The 20,077-nt window shown below is 47.3% G+C and overlaps 1 protein-coding gene across 14 annotated transcripts in view; it reads left to right on the forward strand.

Annotated features, from left to right (window-relative positions):
* LOC141917816 (transcription factor 4) overlaps positions 1 to 20,077 on the forward strand; it is a 239,568-nt gene that overhangs the window by 170,385 nt on the left and 49,106 nt on the right. The window contains exon 1 of one of the 14 annotated variants that reach the window (XM_074811400.1): positions 37 to 264. The exons of 12 other annotated variants lie outside the window; for them this stretch is intronic. In XM_074811400.1, the coding sequence (XP_074667501.1) occupies positions 94 to 264 (171 nt within the window). In that variant the 5' untranslated portion in view covers positions 37 to 93. Of the gene's footprint in view, positions 1 to 36; positions 265 to 20,077 lie in introns of those variants that run through there. One more of the 14 variants, XM_074811398.1, reaches the window with a different exon arrangement.

Consider the following 20,077-nt stretch of genomic DNA (forward strand, 5'->3'; position numbering starts at 1 on the left):
GTTGGGGGGGGGGGGGGGGGCGCGCAGCCTCCGCCCCCGCGCGGCGAATGGTCTCGCCCTGCTTTGCATATTGAGCGCGCCTGGCCCGGCCAGATGGGAACATGCGAGTGGAGGAATTGTTGTGAAAAAAGGGAGAGCGAGTTTGAAATAAAAGTTCCGCGAGCGGGAGCGGAGGGGGACGGCGGCGGCGGGACCATGTACTGCGCATACACGATCCCCGGCATGGGCGGCAACTCTTTGATGTACTACTATAATGGGAAAGCGGTAAGCTGGCGCTGTAATTAAAGGTGTAATTGGGACAAGTTTTATGGTGGCGGGAACGAGCATCCTCCGCGCCCCTCCGCGCCGCGCTGCCAGGGGCCCCCGGCCGGCCTGGAAGGAGGGCTGGGGGTGGGGGGGGGTGGTTTTTCTTCGCTTGCTTTTTTAAAAATAATCAGTACACTCGGGATTAAAAGTTTGGGGGGAAGTCAAAATAGCGCAAAGGGGGGAAAAAAAAATAAAGAAGGAGGGTGGGAGCGGAGCGGGGCTGCGCGGCCGCGGAACCGGCGGGCACTTAGTAGCCCCCGCGGGGCCAGCGTGGGGCTGGGAGCCCTCCTCAAAAAGTGCCCGTAAAATAACGGAAAATGAGGGGGGAAAAAAAAAAGCCCCATTCCCGCCCGCATTGTAGTGACTTGTCTCTGCCGTCTGACTTCGGTCCTTCTTTTTTTTTTTCTTTTTTTTTTTTTTTCTTTTCCCCCCCTTCCAACAGAAACACTTTATTTAAGAAAAAAAAAAAAAAAAGTGTCTGGTATTTTGTGCATAACCCCAGCAGAAGGTTTATACTTGCCATCTGGAGGTTTATTTTTTTTCTCTGGCTGGGTCTTGAGAAGGAAAAGTATTTCAGTATATTTTAAAATATTTGGGGGGAGGGGGAAGGGCGAGGTAAGGAGGGGAACTGTTGCTTGAAGGGAGAGGAAAATAAAATTTGGAAATGCTGGGAAGAGGGAGGGCAGCGCGTGGGGGGGAGCGGGCTGCGCAAACTGCTCCAGTCTCTGTTCTTTCAACTTTTCGTTTCATCTGATCCCAATCAGGGCGGCGTAGTTAGGCCAGAAGGGAACTGCTGGAGTTTAAACCCGGGCCCACTTGGGACGGAGGGGATGGAGCAAACTGAATTCCCCTGCCCGGGCGTGTGGGGATGTGTCGGCATGTGTGCCCTGGGCAGGCTCTGCTCCCCCAGCTCCAGTGGTTGCGGACGGAAAGCCGCTCTCCTGAATGAACATCTGGTTGAATAACTGAGATTTTTTTTGTTGTCGTCGTCGTTAAATATTGCTGGCGAGAGCTGTGGGCCTCGTCTCTTGGTTTGAATGTTTTGCAAATGATACGTTGCGGTGATGCAGGACGTGGGTAGTAAACGGAGGGAAATCTGCGCAGGAAAAAACAATAGATTTCAAATCATTAAAATGCCCCAAATAAATTTTCATTCATTTAATGCAGGGCGCTTTTTTAATATATATTTTTTTAAAAATTTTTTACATTAGTTATTCCTATTCCAGAGCTCTTAAGGCTACCCCTAAAGCCTACCTGACATTCCCATGCATGGCAGGGCCAGCCGGCCTCACCAGCTTTAAAAGAAAAAGTTCCTAAACGCTGCTATTCATCCTCAGTAAGTAATAAAATCCTGGCGACGGCAGCCTGCGAGCAGGAAGCAGCGCTGCACAGCGCTGGCGCAGCGGCAGCGCTCCGGTAAACAATTTTCCACACTTCGCCCAACTTCATTTTTGGGATTTTTCTTGCGGGGGGCGAGATGGCGTGCTTGACGAGCGACGTGGGGGTGGGAGCTGGGGTTTTCCTTTTGTTTTGGGGTGTGGGGTTTTTTTTTTCCCTTCGTTCTAATTGTATATTTGGTGTCGGTTTCTTTTTTAGGTTTTTTTTTTTTTTTTTTTGAAGTAACTAGAAAGCCAGAGGCCCGGCCTGCGTGGCGAGCGGCCCCACGGGCCGTGGCACCGCGGCTGGGGACGCTGAGGCCGTGATGCCGCCCGGTCGTGCCAGCCGCCTGTCGTACTTACATAAAACTGCAGAATATGACATCAGAGGGCTGAGAAACCCCCCTCGGCTTGCCAGGCCTTTTCCCCTCTTCTTTGTGTTTTTCAGAAGGTGGGAGCTCGTAAAAACCCAGGGTGGCTCCGTCACGGGAGATGTTATTTCTGAGCACCGGGGGAAGGTGCTGGTGAAAAGCCAACGCGGCCTCGGCGCTGCTGGGAGAGCACAAAGAGAGGGGCGAGGGTCGGGGGGACGGGCAGCCCTGGCAGCGGTGCCCGCTCCGGCATTCCCGGGGCGCCGGGAAAAGACCCCGGGAGCCGCGGGAGCGGGGGGACGAGGCTGGCACCGCAGCCTTTGGGAAGGCAGGCTGCGGGGAGGGGGGGCGAGAAAGTATTTCTGCGTCCACTTGACAAGCAGATTTTTGTGTTTTATAGAGCCGGCATTGTTCTGGCTCCGGTTCCGCATTGTGCAGCTCTTGATGCGGTGCCAGGCAGCGTGCGGAGAGCGGGGATGCCATGCATTAATTGTTCAACGCCTCGTCGAAAGGACCCGCCGCTCTTGGGGCTGCACGGCTCTCGCCCAGTTGTTGGAGCAGAGCAGGGGCTGCTCTGTCTCGCACAAGTTTCCTTGTGCAGGAAAGACAAAGTTCTGAATTCCTTCCTTCCCCCCCCCCCCCCCCCCCTTTTTTTTTTTTTTTCCCAGTGACAAGTCAATTACTTGTTTAAATTCAGTTTGAACTCTCTGAACTGCGAGCAGGCAGCGGAAGCAGGTCTTCCCTGGGAATAAACAAAAGAAGAAAAAAATGCAAAATCATTCCAAAGCCCTCTGAATCGAAGTTGCTGTGGGAAGAGGAGTGCAGTTGGGTACAGGAGTCACAAAAAATGGCTGGAAAAAAATTCAACTGCCATAAACGCAAGCTTTGCAGAACATGTTTTCTGCAACTTGCTTTTTTTTTTTCCTCGCTCGCAGGGCGTTTTAGGAGAGCTTACTCTATGGGAGAGCACTTTTTGCCTTTAACTATTTACTGATGTTCATCGGTAAGAAATCTTTTCCTTCACATCTCTTGCGATAGAGGATATTTATTTTAGAAAATCGTAAAGCGATAGCAAACCTGCCAGTGTCAAATAACAGAGTGTGAAGATAAGCTAGTGCTTGGTGATCACACTGATGGTGTCATGTTGGGCTCTTGATTCACCTTTTTTCCCTAAAATACTATAAAAAAGACATTTTAGCAAAGGAGTTTAGAAGTGTGCGCACCGTTAACAGTGATTAACTAGATGAACGCTTGGATTCTGTTGGAAGCAGTGAGACAAGAGCCATTTTTTCCCCGAAGCCTTGCTGCTTGTTACCCGAGATGTGGGTGATATTTTAGGGTATGCACATCACCTGGAAGGGGGTGGCTGCAGGATTGCTGTCTAAACTTGATTTTCAGCATTGCTTCTTTTCCATTGCATCTCCCCGAGATTTTAATAAAGTATTATTTGGTCATAGACAATCTATTGAAACGCATGGAACTATAAAGCAGAAATTATTGCAAATGGAAATGAAAACCAAAAGTGGCAAAATTTTCTTTTAATGGTATCTTAAGATCACATCATCAGCTCCCACCATGCGCATGTGTTAAATCATATAGGGAAACCTATAATTATTGTAATTGCTCTTTTTGCTTTATCCTAACAAGCTTCAACCCATCTCTCAAACTAGTTGTTTTGAAATAGTTATTTGTCAAGTCATCAAATCACAAAAAGTAAATGCTAATGAGTTTTTCCTGTTTACATTCTGTCTGCTATTCTTATTATAAAGCTTTTCAACTCCATAAAGTTCCTAGATGAAGATGAATGCTCCATGGTATCATTCCTGCTAATAGGCTAGGCCAAAGAGTGTAATAATTCCATGTACCACGCTTAATAATGACAAGTGAGGAGTTGTGAATGGCACGAGGCTGGCGTCGCTCTGGGAACGGCGCGGAGAAAGTTTTCTTTTTGAGCCCGAGGAGGAAGAAATCTCCAAATCGAACTGAGAGAGACCCTTGTACTTGGACCCTTCTGGCTGAACCGGCAGTAATTCAGCGTGATGTTTATGGCTCATCTTTGTTTAAAGAAACGTCAGCGTTTCATTCGCTGGGAATATTGTGGAGTACTGACACGCAGATCATAAAAACATATTTATTAGCAAAAGTTACAAGGTACTTTAAACTATTTCCGAAGTGTAGGGATAGATTTTGTAACGAGTAGGGCTAAATTTACAACTCCTTCATCAAATTGCATCCACATACGGGTAGCTGGGGCTGCATGATTTGAAATCCATCTGTGGAGGTATATACGTGTGCATATAGAAATGCTCCAGCTTTTCAGGATTGGGAGTAAAAGCCGGAATATCTAGAAGACTTTTCTAGTATTTGTGGGGTTTACGGAAGGGCTGTGTGTTTATATCCTAAATTAATATAATCTTGCAGGCTCCCTACTGATAACAAGAAAACAAAATTCTGGAAATTCCAGCTGTATACCTAAACCTATACATACACACACATTCTGACACAATCAGTGGGTTTGTGTTTTACATTCTGGAGGAAGGGACGGGAGAGAAAACAGATTTATTCTGCATCTTTTGAGTTTGCAGAAATAACTGTAGCCCTGTTTTTAAGGGTCAGGATACCTCACTATTGAATTAAAATTTACACTTGGCAGGTCTGATCGCTTTCTGCCCCGTTGTACGTGATGGAAATATGAGTGGCCTCGTGTTTGCAAAGCTGGAATTTTGCTGAAATATTTTAGGAATTATTAAAGCTTTAGTATTCTTGCAGGATGTTACGTTGAATCTTAGTTTTAAATATGCTTTGCATATGCTGATCACAAGTGAACTTCACCTCTTCATCTGTGCCAGTTTGGAAATTATTATGGTGGGGCTTTTTCTCAAAAAGAAATTATAAATAGAATTTTATTTTATTTGGTTATAGATTGATGGTAGACATGGAAAATGATGGTAGGGTGTTGACATCTTATAATAGTGTATATTACGAGCTGCTTTTTTGTGGGCAGGGCTGGGGGGGTTAACAAAAGATCTAATGGCTGGTGCAGTCTTTAAATACCTTTCCAATTGATCTACAGGAAATTGTGCAGAAGAATTGTTTGTTTCCTGTTTCAGTATAAATCTGGTTTGCATTAGACTTGGTTTACTGTAAAATTGCCGTGGCACTTTGGAGACATGGGATTTGGCTCTTTTGCATGGGGAATTTATTTTGAAAAGTGAATATTTTACCCCACGTTGGCCAGTTTCTGATTTTATGATACTGTGTTGCTAATGGAACTTTTTTTTTACTTTTTTTTTTTCTTTTTTTTTTTTTCCCCCCTCCCGGCCTTTGAAGTTTTGCAGCCTGGCGGGGTGGTGGGAAAGGTGACGGCGGTGCAGCTCGGTGGGGAAGGTAGCACGGGCTGGGGCAGCCTCTCTGCAGCCAGGCTGAAATACTGTGGGAAACTGCTGCCGGCACAGGGTACCTGCTCCCAATTGCCCTTCCTTTGCCTGGCTTTTCCTTTCTTTTCCCCTTAAAATCATCCTTTCAAAATTCCACTGCCACATAACTGTATTTTAATATGTCATTGCCAACGCTAATAAAAATCATCATGCGCTTCTGCTGAAAATAATCTCCTGTACAGCCAGAAGCCGTATTTAACAAACATTGGCTAGTGTGTGCCCAGTGTTTTCGTCTCAAAAGTGTTTGTATTTATTATTGTTTGGTTAATCAAAAGATCTGCCATCCCGGATAGCTGAGAACATTACGTCAGAAATGATCTCTCGCTCTGTTGTGCTCCTTTTTACGGTGGAGAAATTCTCAGGCTCATTAAAAAGTTTCTGTAAGTCTCTCGGGGTTCAGTGTGGAGACGGCTTTCTCAGACCTCAGCAGGTATCTCAAAATATTTAGCATCCAGCTTTGTTCTGGCATAGCAAGTCAGAATCATCCAGAAATCCCAAAGCATACGTTTCACTGGGAAACGCTTCTCCCCCAAAATTCAGGGCAGGTCTTGCTTTTCTCAACTTACTGAATTTATGCATCTTCGTTTGTAAGTACCTTGGGTTGGGTTTTTTGGGGAGGGGGAGCTGTTTGTTTCTGCATTTGTTTTTTTCTGTGTGTGGTTTTTTTTGTTGTTGTTGTTGGTTTTCCTGAGCAAGTATCATTGCAGCGTTATCTCCTGTAAGTTAAAGGGACTTTTAAAGTTGGAATTTGGCTGCAGGAGGCGCAGAATCAGCCCTTTGGTCTTGAGGGATTTGTCCTTTTGTGCTGGGGGTTGCCTGGTTTCCTAAGGCCCAGCTTTGGCTCTAGATGCTGTCGGTTTTTTCCCAGGCGGAGGTGTCCACGTGAAATACAGCGTGCAGAGCACAAATCTTCCACCTACATTTTAAACTCGTATGCATCCAAATACACTCTGCAGTTTGTTGCGTGCAGTTTGGGGCTTGAGCTTTGAATTCTTTCCGCTATAAGGACTTTCGCCTATAAAATTAATAATACTTTTTTTTTAAAAAAAAAAAAAAAAAAAAAGGAAAAAAAAAAAAAAAAACCTCCCCGAAGTTTGAGTAGAGGAAATTTCATACACCTGCAGAGCTTTATTAGGTGTCTGCACAGGAGTGGGACTGGTGTGAGAACTCATGTGCACAGGATGAAATTGTTCTTTAAACCGCGGGCTGCTCTCGGGGTAATGAAAAGCAGCTGAAGAGGAGAAGAGGGGTCCCTCGCCCCCCGGGGAGGCAGGAGCGGAGGCGGGTGCTGCCCGCGGGGGCAGAGGGGACGGGAGGGATCCCCGCCAGCGTTTTGATGGGGCTTTTTCACCTCGGCGGGGACGGCAGAGCAGCATCGGTGCGCGCTGGCCGCAGCCCTGACAAAGGGATGTCCGCAGTGAAAACACAAATCTTCCTGCTTTAAAAATAGCGCTTTGCTCTCGAAGGGGCCTTCCGTAATTGCAGTTAAAGGAGTTTATCCAGCATCTGGTGAATCATCGTTATTAAATTCTGTTATTAGCCCTATAGGTTGGGTTTCTTTTTTTCCCCTGAAATCCAGGAGAGCAGCAGTCGTACCTCCCGGGAGACACAGTGCACAAATAACTCGTCCCTCAAGGACAACCTCATGGAAAAGGTCTTGTGCAGTGTGTTTAGTAACCACCCCCCCCCCTTTTTTTTTTTTTTTTCTTCCAAAAAAGAATAATGCTGAATTACTCAATGGCTTTCTAATGAATAAAACAAACCAAATTGATGTAACATGCATATTTAAACCCATTCAGTGAAGTACTGACGTGATTAAAATAATCAAATGTATGACTTAAAAAATGAAAAAAAGCAAAGTTCTGCACCCCGTTATTTTACTGACTTTCAACTCCAAATTGCAGAAATGTTTACGTGCCTCATGGCATTATGAAGCTAAACTGCCAAATCGGAGGGAAAAAGTTGCTTGCCCAGCACATGGTGGTTAGTGCACCTGTCATCACGGGGGAGAGGGCTGCGTGGGGCCACGGGTGCGTTTAAAGCGCAGGTTTGCTTCTTGCAGTAGCTTGTTCTTGCAGTCAAGTGATTAACAGGCTTTCAAAAATCTTAGGCAGCTTCGAGGGGGAAAAAAAAAAAAAAAATGCAAATACAGGGAGAGGGGTAGTACTCTCTGATACCTGCTGCACGAGGTCCCCGCGAGCAAATAAAAGCGCAGATAAAGGTGTTTGCGTGTGGAACGAATTGCACACAACGAGAGCCTGTAGTTTTCAAAGGATTTGTGTGATGAGCAGCAGAGAGCATTAATCTAGGTGAGAATCCCAGCTAGGTAAGGCTAAAACTGCTTTAATACAACTGCTGCCAAGTGCTGCTTTGGTGCAGTTGGAAGCGTGCTGGTGTGTTTTTCCCCGCTGATCCCGGAGCCTCCCGGATGCCGCCGTCCCGAGGAGACGCTCGGGTGCCAGCCCAGGAGCCCATCGTCGCCTTCCCTCCCAGGGCTTACCTATTTTTCCCTCTTCTTTTCTGTGTTTTAGCTAAATACTTGTTATTGTGCTCTCTGCTTCTTACAGTCTTTAATTTGGTTGTTGGGAACAAGAATTAAGAAATATTCCAGTTCAGCTGCTCTGAAACGTTGCTCTACCCCCACGTAAAATAGGTAGGATATAAGAGTTGAAGAAGAAATGATTAAGCTATCAATGTCTTTTAAGTGGTGGTTGGTTGAGGTGCTTAGACAATTACACATTTTGAGTTACAGAACGATTTGAATTCCTGTGATTTCTGAACACCTGATACGTATCGCGTCTCTCTTACATCCCCTCCAGCTTCGCAGCGCAACGCTCGCATAAATCCATCCTCAATCTTGCGGTGGCTGTTGGACTCGAGATTTTTCAGAATTAACGCTATTTCCAGCATGAAAAAAGATTCCTCAGCTGTGGCAGAGGGGAGGGAGGGGGGATGCAACCAGAAAACCAAATGTATTCCTTGCTGTTTTAAACCTTGCTGGTGCTTAGAGCGGGCTGGCACGGCACGGTTCGGCACCGGAGCCCGTTAGGAGCCAGCCCCGTGCTCCCGGTGCCGGTCCTGCGGGAAGTTTGGCCGGCGAAGGGCGGGATAAGTGTGGCTCAGCCATCTTCCCCCCCCCAGCCCGTTACGTTTGCAGCACGTCCCCGTGTGTGGTTTGGGAACGGGGACAGCTGCGAGGCTCCGCGTGGTGGCAGCTGCTGGGATGCAAAACTGATTTTTTTATTTTTTTTATTTTTTTTTTTTTTGCGCCTTTGAACACCTGAAAAAGAGACGGGGGTAGCACCGAAAACTGAAATAACAAAAGCTGATGCGGGTTGCTTCGGGAGAGCCATCCCGCTTCCCAGCAGTCACATAATGAAACGCAGCCGTTGCCTGACGGGGATGGCCAGGAGCCCACGCGCGGTCCCACGACCCCTCGCGGGGGGTGCAGGGGAGTTTCTGGGGTGTGGGGGCCAGGACCCCGCTGCCTGCGTGCCCGGCTGCTCCCAGACAACGTTGCTCACCACGTGTAATACCATTTTTTCTTTCCCACTGTTTGAGAGCTCTAACTCATAAATAAAAACCGTCTCCAGGACAAAAACTTGCTGGTTGTTGTCTTTATCAGGAGAACAGCTGCAAATGGTGGGGATGGTTTTTTGTTTGACTTCCTCACTTAGTATTTGACGAACTGTTGGTCATTTCAGAAGTTAAATACATGGTGTTTTCAGTGGTTCCTTAGAATACAACGCTTCTGTGCTAATCTACTTCAGGCAGAGTTTGGGTGCAAGGTGACTGGTCCCAGGTCCTGGTGGCCAGTAGGCACCATCTGTTGGGATGATCTTTTTTTTTTTTTTCTTTTTCTTTCTCCTTTTTTCTCCTCAGCCCACCCTTTCTCACACCAGTGACACATGTATTAGAGGGGGGGGTTGCTTCTGATCAGCAAGGCGGTGGAGGTGGTCACTGCTCAGCATCTTTGTGATTACAGAGAATTCATATTCAGAACAGTCGTAGGAACTGTAGGATAATACTCTGCTTCAGCATCGTGAAGAAATAAATACACCACCACCACCCCCCCCCGCCATTCCTGGGGAGCAGCATCTCCCCTGGTTAACGAATCTGCGAGCGCGGTGCCAGCACACATCTGTCTCGTGAAGAAGGGCTGTTGATTCTGCCAAAGCCAAGAGAGGGCACCTTGTAGGGGAAAATAAAATTACACATGTATAGACAGCTCTGTACTGATCACTTCTGGCAGAAGCCTGTTTCTGATAATCCCCCTCGCTGCCTGAGCCACACACACAGATCTGTGGAAGCCGGAATACAAAATAAGTTCTGCTGCTCCGATTGCATGCAGAGATCTGCCACAGTTTTGAGGTTGCAGTTGTAGATCTTCAAAAGATCTAGACTGAGGTCTTTAATTTGGTATGCTATTAACTCATAGGATGGTAATTTGCTTTCAGTGTCTTGGTGTCTTATTTATAGCCTGAACTATTTTTCATGGCAACTTTTACTGTGCTAGGGAGGGGGGGAAAAAAAAAAGGAACGAAAGATCTAGTACATAAAATCACGCCATGTTAAACCATCCTTTTTGTGTCCTCTATTTGATCTGGGAGGAAATCACAGCTTTTTTAGTTTCATGGGACAAAGTCCTCAATCCAGGGGGAATAGCCTGTGCCTGCCCCCGTACAGCGCTGGGCGCTGGCCGGGATGCAGGGATGTGTGGTCCCTGCGAGCCCCAGCCCGGCTCCAGCACCACAACAGCCCCAGCGTTTACATTTTTTTTGTTTACAAGCAGATTATAAATGCTTTCAAAGCACGACTGTTCTCTAATGAAAAATATTTTGGGGAAGTTCAGAAAGTTTACTGCGGAAAGAGCGAACCGTGACAACTGGGCTGCTGGCTCAGTCCTCGCATTTCTGAATCGCCTTGAATGGGTGTCTTAAATATTACCTATGTGCTTCTGGACTTGCACGGTTTGTAACATCTTGGTGTCCAGCCTGATGTCCTGGTCACCCAGTGCAATTTTATAAGGTATTGAGTACTTAGTCGAGCTGTCATGTGCAGAAAAAGGGCTTTTTTTTGTTGTTTTTTAATCTCCAGTAAGACGTAGACCAGATTCCCGTAAGCACGTACACGCGTGCGGTGGCTTCATTGGAAATATTCATGTGCTTAAATCTGTGCATACTAAAGCTCCCAGCTGGAGGAGATCCCAGGACTCTTACTTGCAAAAAAAAAAAAAGGGAATTGTAAACACAGACTTTCATGTGTGTGCTGGTGTGTTTGCAGTTAGGAGCACGCAGGTGGGAGGTTTGAAAATGTCCCTCTCTGGTGCTTCCTTCAGAATGGTTGGAAGGTTGAAGGGTTTTGGTTGAAGGTTTGGTTGATGGATTTTGGTTGAAGGGTTTGGTTGATGGATTTTGGTTGAAGGGTTTGGTTAAGGGTTCGATTCCCTTCCCGTTGGCCAGAGAAGTGGCCATTACCCTTTGGGAAATGCCGGCGATGGCCTGTGCCGACGCCTGGTGCGGTTAATAAAAGCCCTCAAAGGCAGCGGGTGTTACGGGGACTACCTGTGCTGGTGGGAGTTTGGCTTCTGAACGCCTGGGGCAGGGGGGATTTAACCCTTTAACTCCACCTCAGCAGGCAGGGGCTCAGTCCTGTGGCCTCCCCTCCTTGGGGCACGATCCTGAAACAGCCCTGCCCCTCCGGGTGCTGAGGCCAGCAGAGTCCGTTAACAAGAGCTGGGGGACTTTTGAGCCCTGCTCTGTAATGGGAGACACCTTCTTCTCTTTTCCCAGACATACGAGGCTTGCTAGTAGTAACGTAAAGATTGTTTTTTACAGATGAACCATGAGAGAAATCCCCGAGTTATTCTTACACTCTCATTCTGCAACCATGGCATTGTTCAGCTTTATTTTTAAAATGGAGCCAACAGTTGTACCCCTGCAACAACTGCAGCTCCCAGGCTTTGCCCACTCCTCTTCGTGTTTAAGCAAAGCAGCGTACACCCCAAGGGAAGCTGGAAAGATTTATTCCGGTGCTGATGCCACAGCAGAGATGTCCTTGGGTCTGATGACGCCCATTTGCTAATAGGGAGGGAGTAATTGGTTTTCTGAGTAGCTCCTTTCCACTTGTGGTAGAGACGCATTTTTTTTGAAATATTGCTGTGTCAGAGTCCAAAGTCTGGTTCATAACCGTATTTACTTTGAGATACTGATTACGACAGCTAATGACTCCTTCATTAGAGTAGGAATACCTTTGGCTTGGCCTGTGGCTCTCTGCTAACAAGCTAATCTTTCACTGCTACTGGCAGCCCTGTATTCTAATGCCTCTTGCAATTTTTAGTTAGGATAGTCATATTTGCATAAACGCGTTCCCATTTTTTAAAATTGCATTTTGTACCTATCTTGTTTATCAGCTCCAGTGAGTGCAGAGGCTTTTCAGACACTCTTTTCTTGGTGAGACCGGGCATCGGGAGATAACAGTGTCGCAAACTGGCAGATGCTTTATCCTGGAGCTCGTGATGGGGTGCACAAACCATCGTTCTTCCCTTGCAATAATTATGGTGTTAAGAGGCATTTGTGTTGTGTGCTCTCTTTCAGCTTGCACCATGTTTGGTTCCTGTTATGCAAATACCGCTTTAAACTTAGAAATGCCAATTTGCATTAATATTTTGGTTTCATATAGCTAGCTATTGCACTGCAAAAACAAGTGCATTTTAATGAGCATTTGGCAGAATGTTAAAAAAAGATATGGTACTCATTAAATTCTATTCTATGAAATGCAGTAGTTTGTTGCCAAAAATCATTAGGATAAAATATAATGCAAGTTAAGGCCGCAAGTACAGCCCTCATCAAAGAGGGCTGCGACACTGTGGAGCTGCAGAGCAGCGGTGGCGTTTGCTGCATCATGCAAACTTTGCTCTCTAAACGAATCTGTGGCCCATCGCTACTTAGTTATTAAATTTCCTTCTCTGTGGATTTTTCTCTTTATTTTCTTCCCGCTTTGCAAAACGGGAATACTTGTGAACTCCCAACGTTTCTCCAAAGACTTCCCTGTCCCTTGGCCTTGCCAGGTCCAACCTTCCTGCTCTAAGCAAGCCCCTGTTGGCGTCTGATTCCTTTATCTGACCCCACAAACTTTTCAAAGACATAAACGCTAAATGCAGAAGCGATATTTCGGTCCCTAACGCGTTTCAGAGCTGAATTTTGCAGCCAACTTCTCATTAGGCGCAGGTTTCCTTCGGCACCCTCGAACCAGAGCCGCGTGTGAATCGACGGCTTTGTCAGGCCCGCGGCGTCGCTGCGGGTCAGCGGAGCTGCTCGGGAGACTCTTCTGGGTGCGGGGGAGCTTTTGGTAGAGTTTCCTGTAGTTGGTCAAAACGAAGTGTGGGTGTGTGCGTCTAGATACGTGCACCCATGGGTGCCCTCCCTCCGCCCAGCACCCCGTGCCAGGCGGCCGAGCGCTCGCTGGATTTTCCACCCCTGGGTCGCTTATTCCCCTCTACGAAAATGCCTCTGCGTGGGAGACGGCTTCGCCCCGCGGAAGGAGGAATGTGAGCTGGGAAAGCTCGCCCTCCTCCGACACTTTTTTTCTCTTTTAAAAATTTTTTGGCCTATTAATATTGGAAATGCTTCCAAGGGTGATACTTGAGAAGCTGCTTTTCTGTAAGCTGGCTGAAGGAGGGCTAGGACAGGGTTAAATTAATTCTTTTCTTCATTACTCAGAAGTGATATAGACTTTTCTTTGACTAATGTAGCTTAATTAGTGGTCAATTAAAACTGAACATTGTTGAATTGAAGTTCTTTGATCAAAATCCTTGGCATGGTCTCCCTTTCTTTAACTAGCCACCATCTTGAATTCATTTGGAATCAGTAGTGTAAACAAGTTTAAAACTGGTTCTTTTATAAGAAGTCAGCAGGCTTGTATAGCTGTGGTTTCTTTCTTTTCCTTTTTTTTTTTTTTTAACTTCTGTAGGCGGCAATTCAAAGCAGTGTTAAATGAAAACAGTGCTACACCCTGAAAAGTGCATTTTTCAAAAAAAAAAAAAAAGTTGCATTAATTAATCAGGATTCAGTGGTTCCTCCTTGTTCCATTTCTTGTCATAATCTGTATTTCCTCTCTGGTGAATAATTTCGTTATTATCTGAAATATATCTTGTTTCATAATTGGGCGGCAGTTGTTCAGAGCGTGTTCAGGGACTCCGCAGTCGACAAGCAAGCGAAAACAAAATTGGTAGAGAGAGGAACGTGTTTTAAAACCAGCACAGGGCCTTAGGTTTAATTAGAGAAGTGCAGCTTTAACTTCTGGTGATGTTGAACAGCAGTAACTTAAGAAAAGACTTGATGCATCATTGGTGAATTTTGCTTGAGGGGTTATTTTAAGAATGACATCTGAGAAGGTTTCTGGTAAGTGAATGTTACGCTCAAGAAGGGCACAGTTCAGACCATGGTCATAATGTGTCCTCTCAAAGTATTTTGGGTTACATTTTTGTTGTTTAGCTAATATCAGTCATTTCAGCAGTAAGCTTGAACCAAAGATGAAAATGCTCAGTCATTGCTAAAAGCTTTGTGAAAAGTCACTGTTAAACGCCCAGCTTTATGAAAAGCTAAGTGGAGCTAGAACACGCCTGTCAGTGCTGACAGTGAATAAAGTCGATTTTTGAACAATGTTGAGTTTTTGATCAGCTGAGTTCTCTTTATAATACTGATGAAGCAGGCTGAGATTTTCAAAATACATGTATTTATCACTAGCTTTCCTCTAAATGCAGTCCTTTAAGCTACAGTATTCATACTTTTATAACACCTTATTAGTATTATTTCGCAGCTGAGCTGAATGAAGACTATGTTTTGGGGTTTTTTGTTTGTTTTTTTCTTTTTTAAGTTTTCCAGTTGTTTCCTCTCCGTGTCCTTGCTGGTTCCATCCCCGTGCTCTCAGGGCTGTCCCAGACTGTCCCAACTGGAGCCCATCGGTTTGAATCGCAGCCCCAGATTTTGGTGTGTTTGAGTATGTGACACTATTCACGCTTAGAAGACTCGATTCTGCAGGCTGTGCCTGGGCTGTTTTGTGTGCCTAATTTGTGTGCACAATTAACGGTGATTGCATAGCCCGGCTGTGTACAAAGGATTACGGAGCAGCGGCGCGGCGGAGTCGCGGGCACAAGTGCTTCATTTACATGCAGTCATGGTAATGGGGAAAACACAACTCGGAGCGTGTTTGAAAATCAGACCCCGAGAGTACCCTTCATTCAAAGTGCTTTTTAAACACTAGCAAACTAAACTTCTCAAATACAGCTGCGTGCAGCTCGGGCTATGAACCAGTGGAGCTTTAGAGCAGTATTTTTTTTTTTTTTTTATGATTTGAATCCGCCCATCTTCGCATGACAAAGTTTGAGTCAGACTGAGCCGAGCCCAAATCTGCATGTCAACCTTCTGCATTTCCCCATGGCCGCTTTTAAACCGTGCACGTTCACCCAGTCCTGATACTCTCGGTATTAATCAAGTTGGCTCAAAACTGCTCCCCCTCCCCGGCACGAGGTGCTCGCAGGCTGCTTTTCAAGTGCGATTCCTCCCCAAGAAATGAGGTTCAAGGCGTTCGAACTTCTGATGCGTTTATTTAAGCCTGGCACTGCTGCGTGGACTTGGGCAGAGTGTAAATCTTTGTAGCCTGGTCTGGTGCTCGCTTGCAGCTGGGCGGGAGCTGGTCTCCCACCATCCCCTTCCCACCCTAATGCATTTACCTCGTCTTTTCGATCAAAATATTTTAGAACGTAAATCTCCCGCTGGAAATCATAATAGAGAAGTTTAAACAAATGACTTGCATATTTCCTAACTGCTTCTGCCTTGCTCTGGGCTTTAATTGTAGGAGGGACTAGGAGGAAATTGCTCTGCGGCGATGACATGAACAGATTTCTTTCTTTCTTTGAATGATGGCATTTTCAACTTTTAATCCCTTTCATCAGAAACTGGGTGAAAATCATAGTCCTAAACAATAATTAAAATAAAATTTCCATCTCTTGACAGAGAGAGAAATTGTTTATAGTAAATGTGCCTTTCAGCCTTCCCTCATGCCTTCTCCCAAAAGGGCTGATTAGGATGTAATAATTGGGGATGATAGCAGGAGGAAGACGACAATTCCATTTAATTAAAGATAATTTATTTTACTTTAACTTGGTGATGTCCCACATGAATAAGAGTAGATTTAGCAGATAGATTTATTAATGGGTACTGACATCTCTGCTGACATAAAAAGCAAACATTTTCTTTCCTCATTGTTTTTATTGTGTCTCGGCACCTGAAACGGCTGTCACCCCACTTCCCGCCGTTCCCGGAGATGAAGCCGTTTCCGCAGAGGGCACGGCTGGTGATTCATTACCCGCTTTGGCTCTGAGGCGCTGGGTTTCAGCTCAGGACCCCCCTCTTCCTACAGAGCAAACCCGCAGGAAGGCGGAACGCGGTCTGGGCTCCTGGCTGCTCGTGGCTGCAACCTTCCTTTCCGCTTGAGTTGGTTGAGCATCCAGTTACTCCGGAGTTCCCCAGTTCACGCAGAGGACTGGGTGAAATCCCGGCTGCTTGGGGGACGGGCAGGGGGTGGCACCCACCTCGCTGCCACCGCAGGGATGGGCTGGAGCCAGCGCACCTGGCACCCAACAGCAGGTCTGGCGTCCTAACTGCTAGTAGAGGAGCTTGTAGCTGATCTCCAGCCCTAATCCTCAACGGTGGGATTTCCATCCCATCACCACTCTCCGGTGAAGCACGATTGCCTTCGGGTTGTCCCAGTCCCTCCCAGTGCACCCAGTTCAGCCTGCGCCCACTTGGGTCCCCTCTTTCCCTGCTGACGAGCACGACGACCCCGCAACCGGCTCTGCCGATGGACACCCGCCGTGAGGGTGCACCGTTGGGTGTACAACCCACCGCGCTCAGGAGCCTGTGGCGGGACTTCAGGCAAACAGATAAGGGCTAATTAATGATTGTATATGCTTTAAATTATTTGATCCCACTGTGCTAGGTAGATAATGACCAGAAACATTGGAAGATGGCAAAATTAAGGCTCTTTTCTTGTGGAGAGATTTGAGAGGAAAATATGGGCAGATGTCTGATACATTCACTGTCTCTGCATGTATTTGTAAACAGAGCATAGAAAATCAAAAAAAAAAAACAAACCACAAAATGGTTCTCAAAAATGCAGTGGAGTAAAGGAAGTTATAAAGCAGATCCCAAAAAGACGGAAAATGCATGAGATAGTCCTTTTCCTTTTCTCCATCTCTTTTGGGAACTCCTTTCCTAAAAAAAGAAATGCTTAAAAACACACACTCTTACGTGAAATGTGAGTAAGAATTCACGTATGGAAACTGCCCCTGGAACTCAGCCAAGTGGCACCTTTGTTCTTTTCATCACTTTTATTCCTATTTTCCCACTCCTTTTCCTCTGCTCCCTCTTTATTGCTTTTTGGAGGTCTGGTTCTGCCTTACTGAGCATCTGCAACTGTTGGAATCCTGGTCACTGCAGGACGTCAGCTTAATTTTTTAATTTTGTCCCATCTCTCCGGTCACACCCCTGGTTCTTTGTCCTTTCTTCCTACCCACTCGCTCTCGGTTTTGCTCTTTTGCTTCTCCTGCTGGCCGTGTCTCCTGCTCCTCCCCTGCGTCCTCGGGGCCCTTCCCTGAGCCCCACCGCCGCGAGGCCGATCCAGCGCTCACCGTGAGGGTTGCGCGTTGGTTTACCCAAACCGGGTAAGTTGGCCAACTCTTTCCCTCCGCTCTTGAGTCACCTGCTCCTCATCAGCTTTCATGGAGTCGGCGTCTCCAAAGTCTATCATCTTCTCTTTCCTCTTCTTGCATCTTCTGTGCTGGAATGTCTTCCCATCCCATTCTCCGATGCCCGCAGGGCTGGCGACGTGTCTCAGGGCTGGTCGCAGGTTCTCCAAGCCTCCCCTGCTCTCGTCCCTGGGACCTGGTGGCTTCAAAAAACGCCCAAAAAAGCAACACAAAAAAACCCAAAACCCAAACCCAGATGGCACAGCTGTGCCCAGCTGCGTGTCGCTCAGCTGTGCCCAAGGTTTTGTGTCTGATGCTGCTCTTTGGTTCTGCCCATCTTGGCTGGTCTCGCTGCTGGGGGTGCCGGAGATCCCGGGCATCCCCCTTTGCCTTGTCCCTTCTGTAATATACTCTTAAAACCAGTGAGGTCTTTGTGCTGTGCCCATCGCTGTGGCCCATCGCTTCTTAGTTATTAAATTTCCTTTATTTTCTTTCTGCTTTGCTTCCCTCTTTTCATTCCTCATCCCTGGGGCTTCCTCTTGCCGTCCGTGGCCATTTCCCAGTCTCTCCTTAGCCACTCCTTCGTGCTCTCCTTTTCTTGCTGCTCTCGCTCTTCCTTTCCTTTCCTCTTGGAAACACTTGTGCTTTGGCGGGACCGTTTGGTGAGCTCTGCCTCCTGGTTGTCCAGGATCCCAGAAAAACGATGTTGTGTTAGAGCAGAATCCACCTGCGGTTCCCGACCCGGCTGGGGCGGTGGGTTTCGCTCTGGGAATGATCCGGGACAGCTGCCTGATAAAGACAAATGGCAGAAAGAAATTGGAGTCTGAATAGAAAATCTCCGGGTCTATTTATGTTATTGTTGCTTTTTTAGAGTGTGTGTTACTGCACAGGGATGACATAATGTTGTAATTTTTTTTTTTTTTTCCTCTCATTTAGTTGACCCCTTTTTAACTTTGGGCGTTCACGAGATGCAGTATTCAGCAGTCCCATCTGGAAGACATTTTAACTGAACAGGATCTGCGGACTTAGAGGATCATATAGGGTGGGATAAGGGGAAAAAAAAAAAAAAAGTCAGGCAGCTAATGTTTAGGGTATGCTGAGCGTGGGGCAGCTCTTTGTGCGAGCAGTGATTCCTGGTGGGAGCGGAACAACCAGCACGCAGCAAATAAGGTGGTTTGGTCCCGATCTCAGCATTTCCACCTCAAAACGAGCTGCGGTCTGTAAAGCTGGCACTTTGTAGTGGCTTTTGAGTCGACGTCAGGCTTTGCAAGTTCCTGCTCGATGGCATTCGTGCGAGGGAGAGGAAACCCGGGGCCTGGCGGGAGGGAACGGGGATGTTTTGTAGGCGCCAGGCCGGTCCCGCACCAAACCCGCGCTTCGGGGAGTGCATCCGCGCCAGTGCCCCTGGTGCAAAACCTTCCCCGAGAGGCGTTCCAGTCCACGAGTCTCGCTCGGATTTTTTAATAAAAACGAGCAGCAGGAGAGGAGGTGGTCGCGGGACTAACCCTGCAGCCCGGAGTCGGGGGGGTTCGGTGCACACCGCCGCAGACCTGGCGTCGATTAAAGGCCGTGGTACGAGCCACGATGCAAAGGAGACGGCGGGAGGGGGGGGGGGGGGGGCGTGTGTGTGTGTGTGACCAGTCTCACACCTGCGCTCATTTTCCGCAGCACTAACGAACCTCCATCATTAACCCCTGGCCCCCGCGGGCCCTGCCGCCCTGGCTGCCGTACAGGTGGTTACCCTGACTCTGTACACTTGTTTTTCACGGTGCACCGTGCACTTAACGGCTCAGCGGGACCTGCAATTTCATACCCCTCACGGGGCCGGGGGGTGGTTTTGCATGTGCTTTTCTGCGTTGGGGCTCATATGGTCTCAATTACCATTTGATGGCAACGCCAGGCCCGAGGCCTTTCGCGTGTTTGTCCTGTGAGAAAGATCTGGAAGAGCCGACATCTGGTTTTGATTGCTGCAATTGCAGGTTGATAGAATAAACGCAGGGTGAGGTGGGTGGGTTTTCCTTCCGGCCCCTTCCAGGCCGGGCTGGTAATGCGCTTCATCAGCGCCCGCCGCCCCCGCGCCCCGCTCCTCTTCCTCTCCCCCCCCCCCCTCCTCCTTCTCCGCTCACCCACAGCAACATGTGGCTGAAATTAGGGACCTGCGGTTTGAAAAGTGCCCTTCTGCTGGAAACCTGGAACAGGTCAGCCTGCGGAAAGGGGGGGTCTGCTCCTTGTGCATATTAAAACACAGAATTATTATTTTTTAACTAAAAGCTGGGGAAATCCATCCCTAGCCTGGCAGAGCAGTCGCTGCTCTGATGGCAGAGCTGGGAGGAGTGAGGACAGCAGCTGAGTGTGTCTGTCGAGCGGGTGTAAAAGAAGATATCATGATCTTTTTTTTTTTTAATATTTAATTTTTTTAATGTTGCTGGTGAGAGCGTTTCCCTCTGCGTGCCCTGGCTGGGGACCGTGCTGCTGCCCCGGGCAGTGCCACCCTGGTCCCGCACTCGTCCCCCACGAGATTTATTCTTCCTGACAGCTCTGATAGCCACTACGCTTTGCCATTTGGTAATGCATTTATAATCTAATAAATGTTCTCGTTGAGATCTTAATTTTAAAGGAGTTTCGCCCTGTATTTTAAAGTCCCTGCACTGCTGATTGATGGGTTTATTCTCTTCATAAATATTTCCTTATAGCAGGTACCTATTGAAGTGGATTGTTCCCTATGTGGAAATTAGCTGCTCTCAACCACGCTTGTGTTTTACAGCTTGTGCTTTACATTTGTGCCACACGTGCCAGGTAATAGATATTTTTCTGAATTTCACCTTGCCTGTGAAGGCC

The sequence above is a fragment of the Strix aluco genome, chromosome W (assembly GCF_031877795.1).
Source record: "Strix aluco isolate bStrAlu1 chromosome W, bStrAlu1.hap1, whole genome shotgun sequence".
Taxonomy (NCBI): Eukaryota; Metazoa; Chordata; class Aves; order Strigiformes; family Strigidae; genus Strix; species Strix aluco.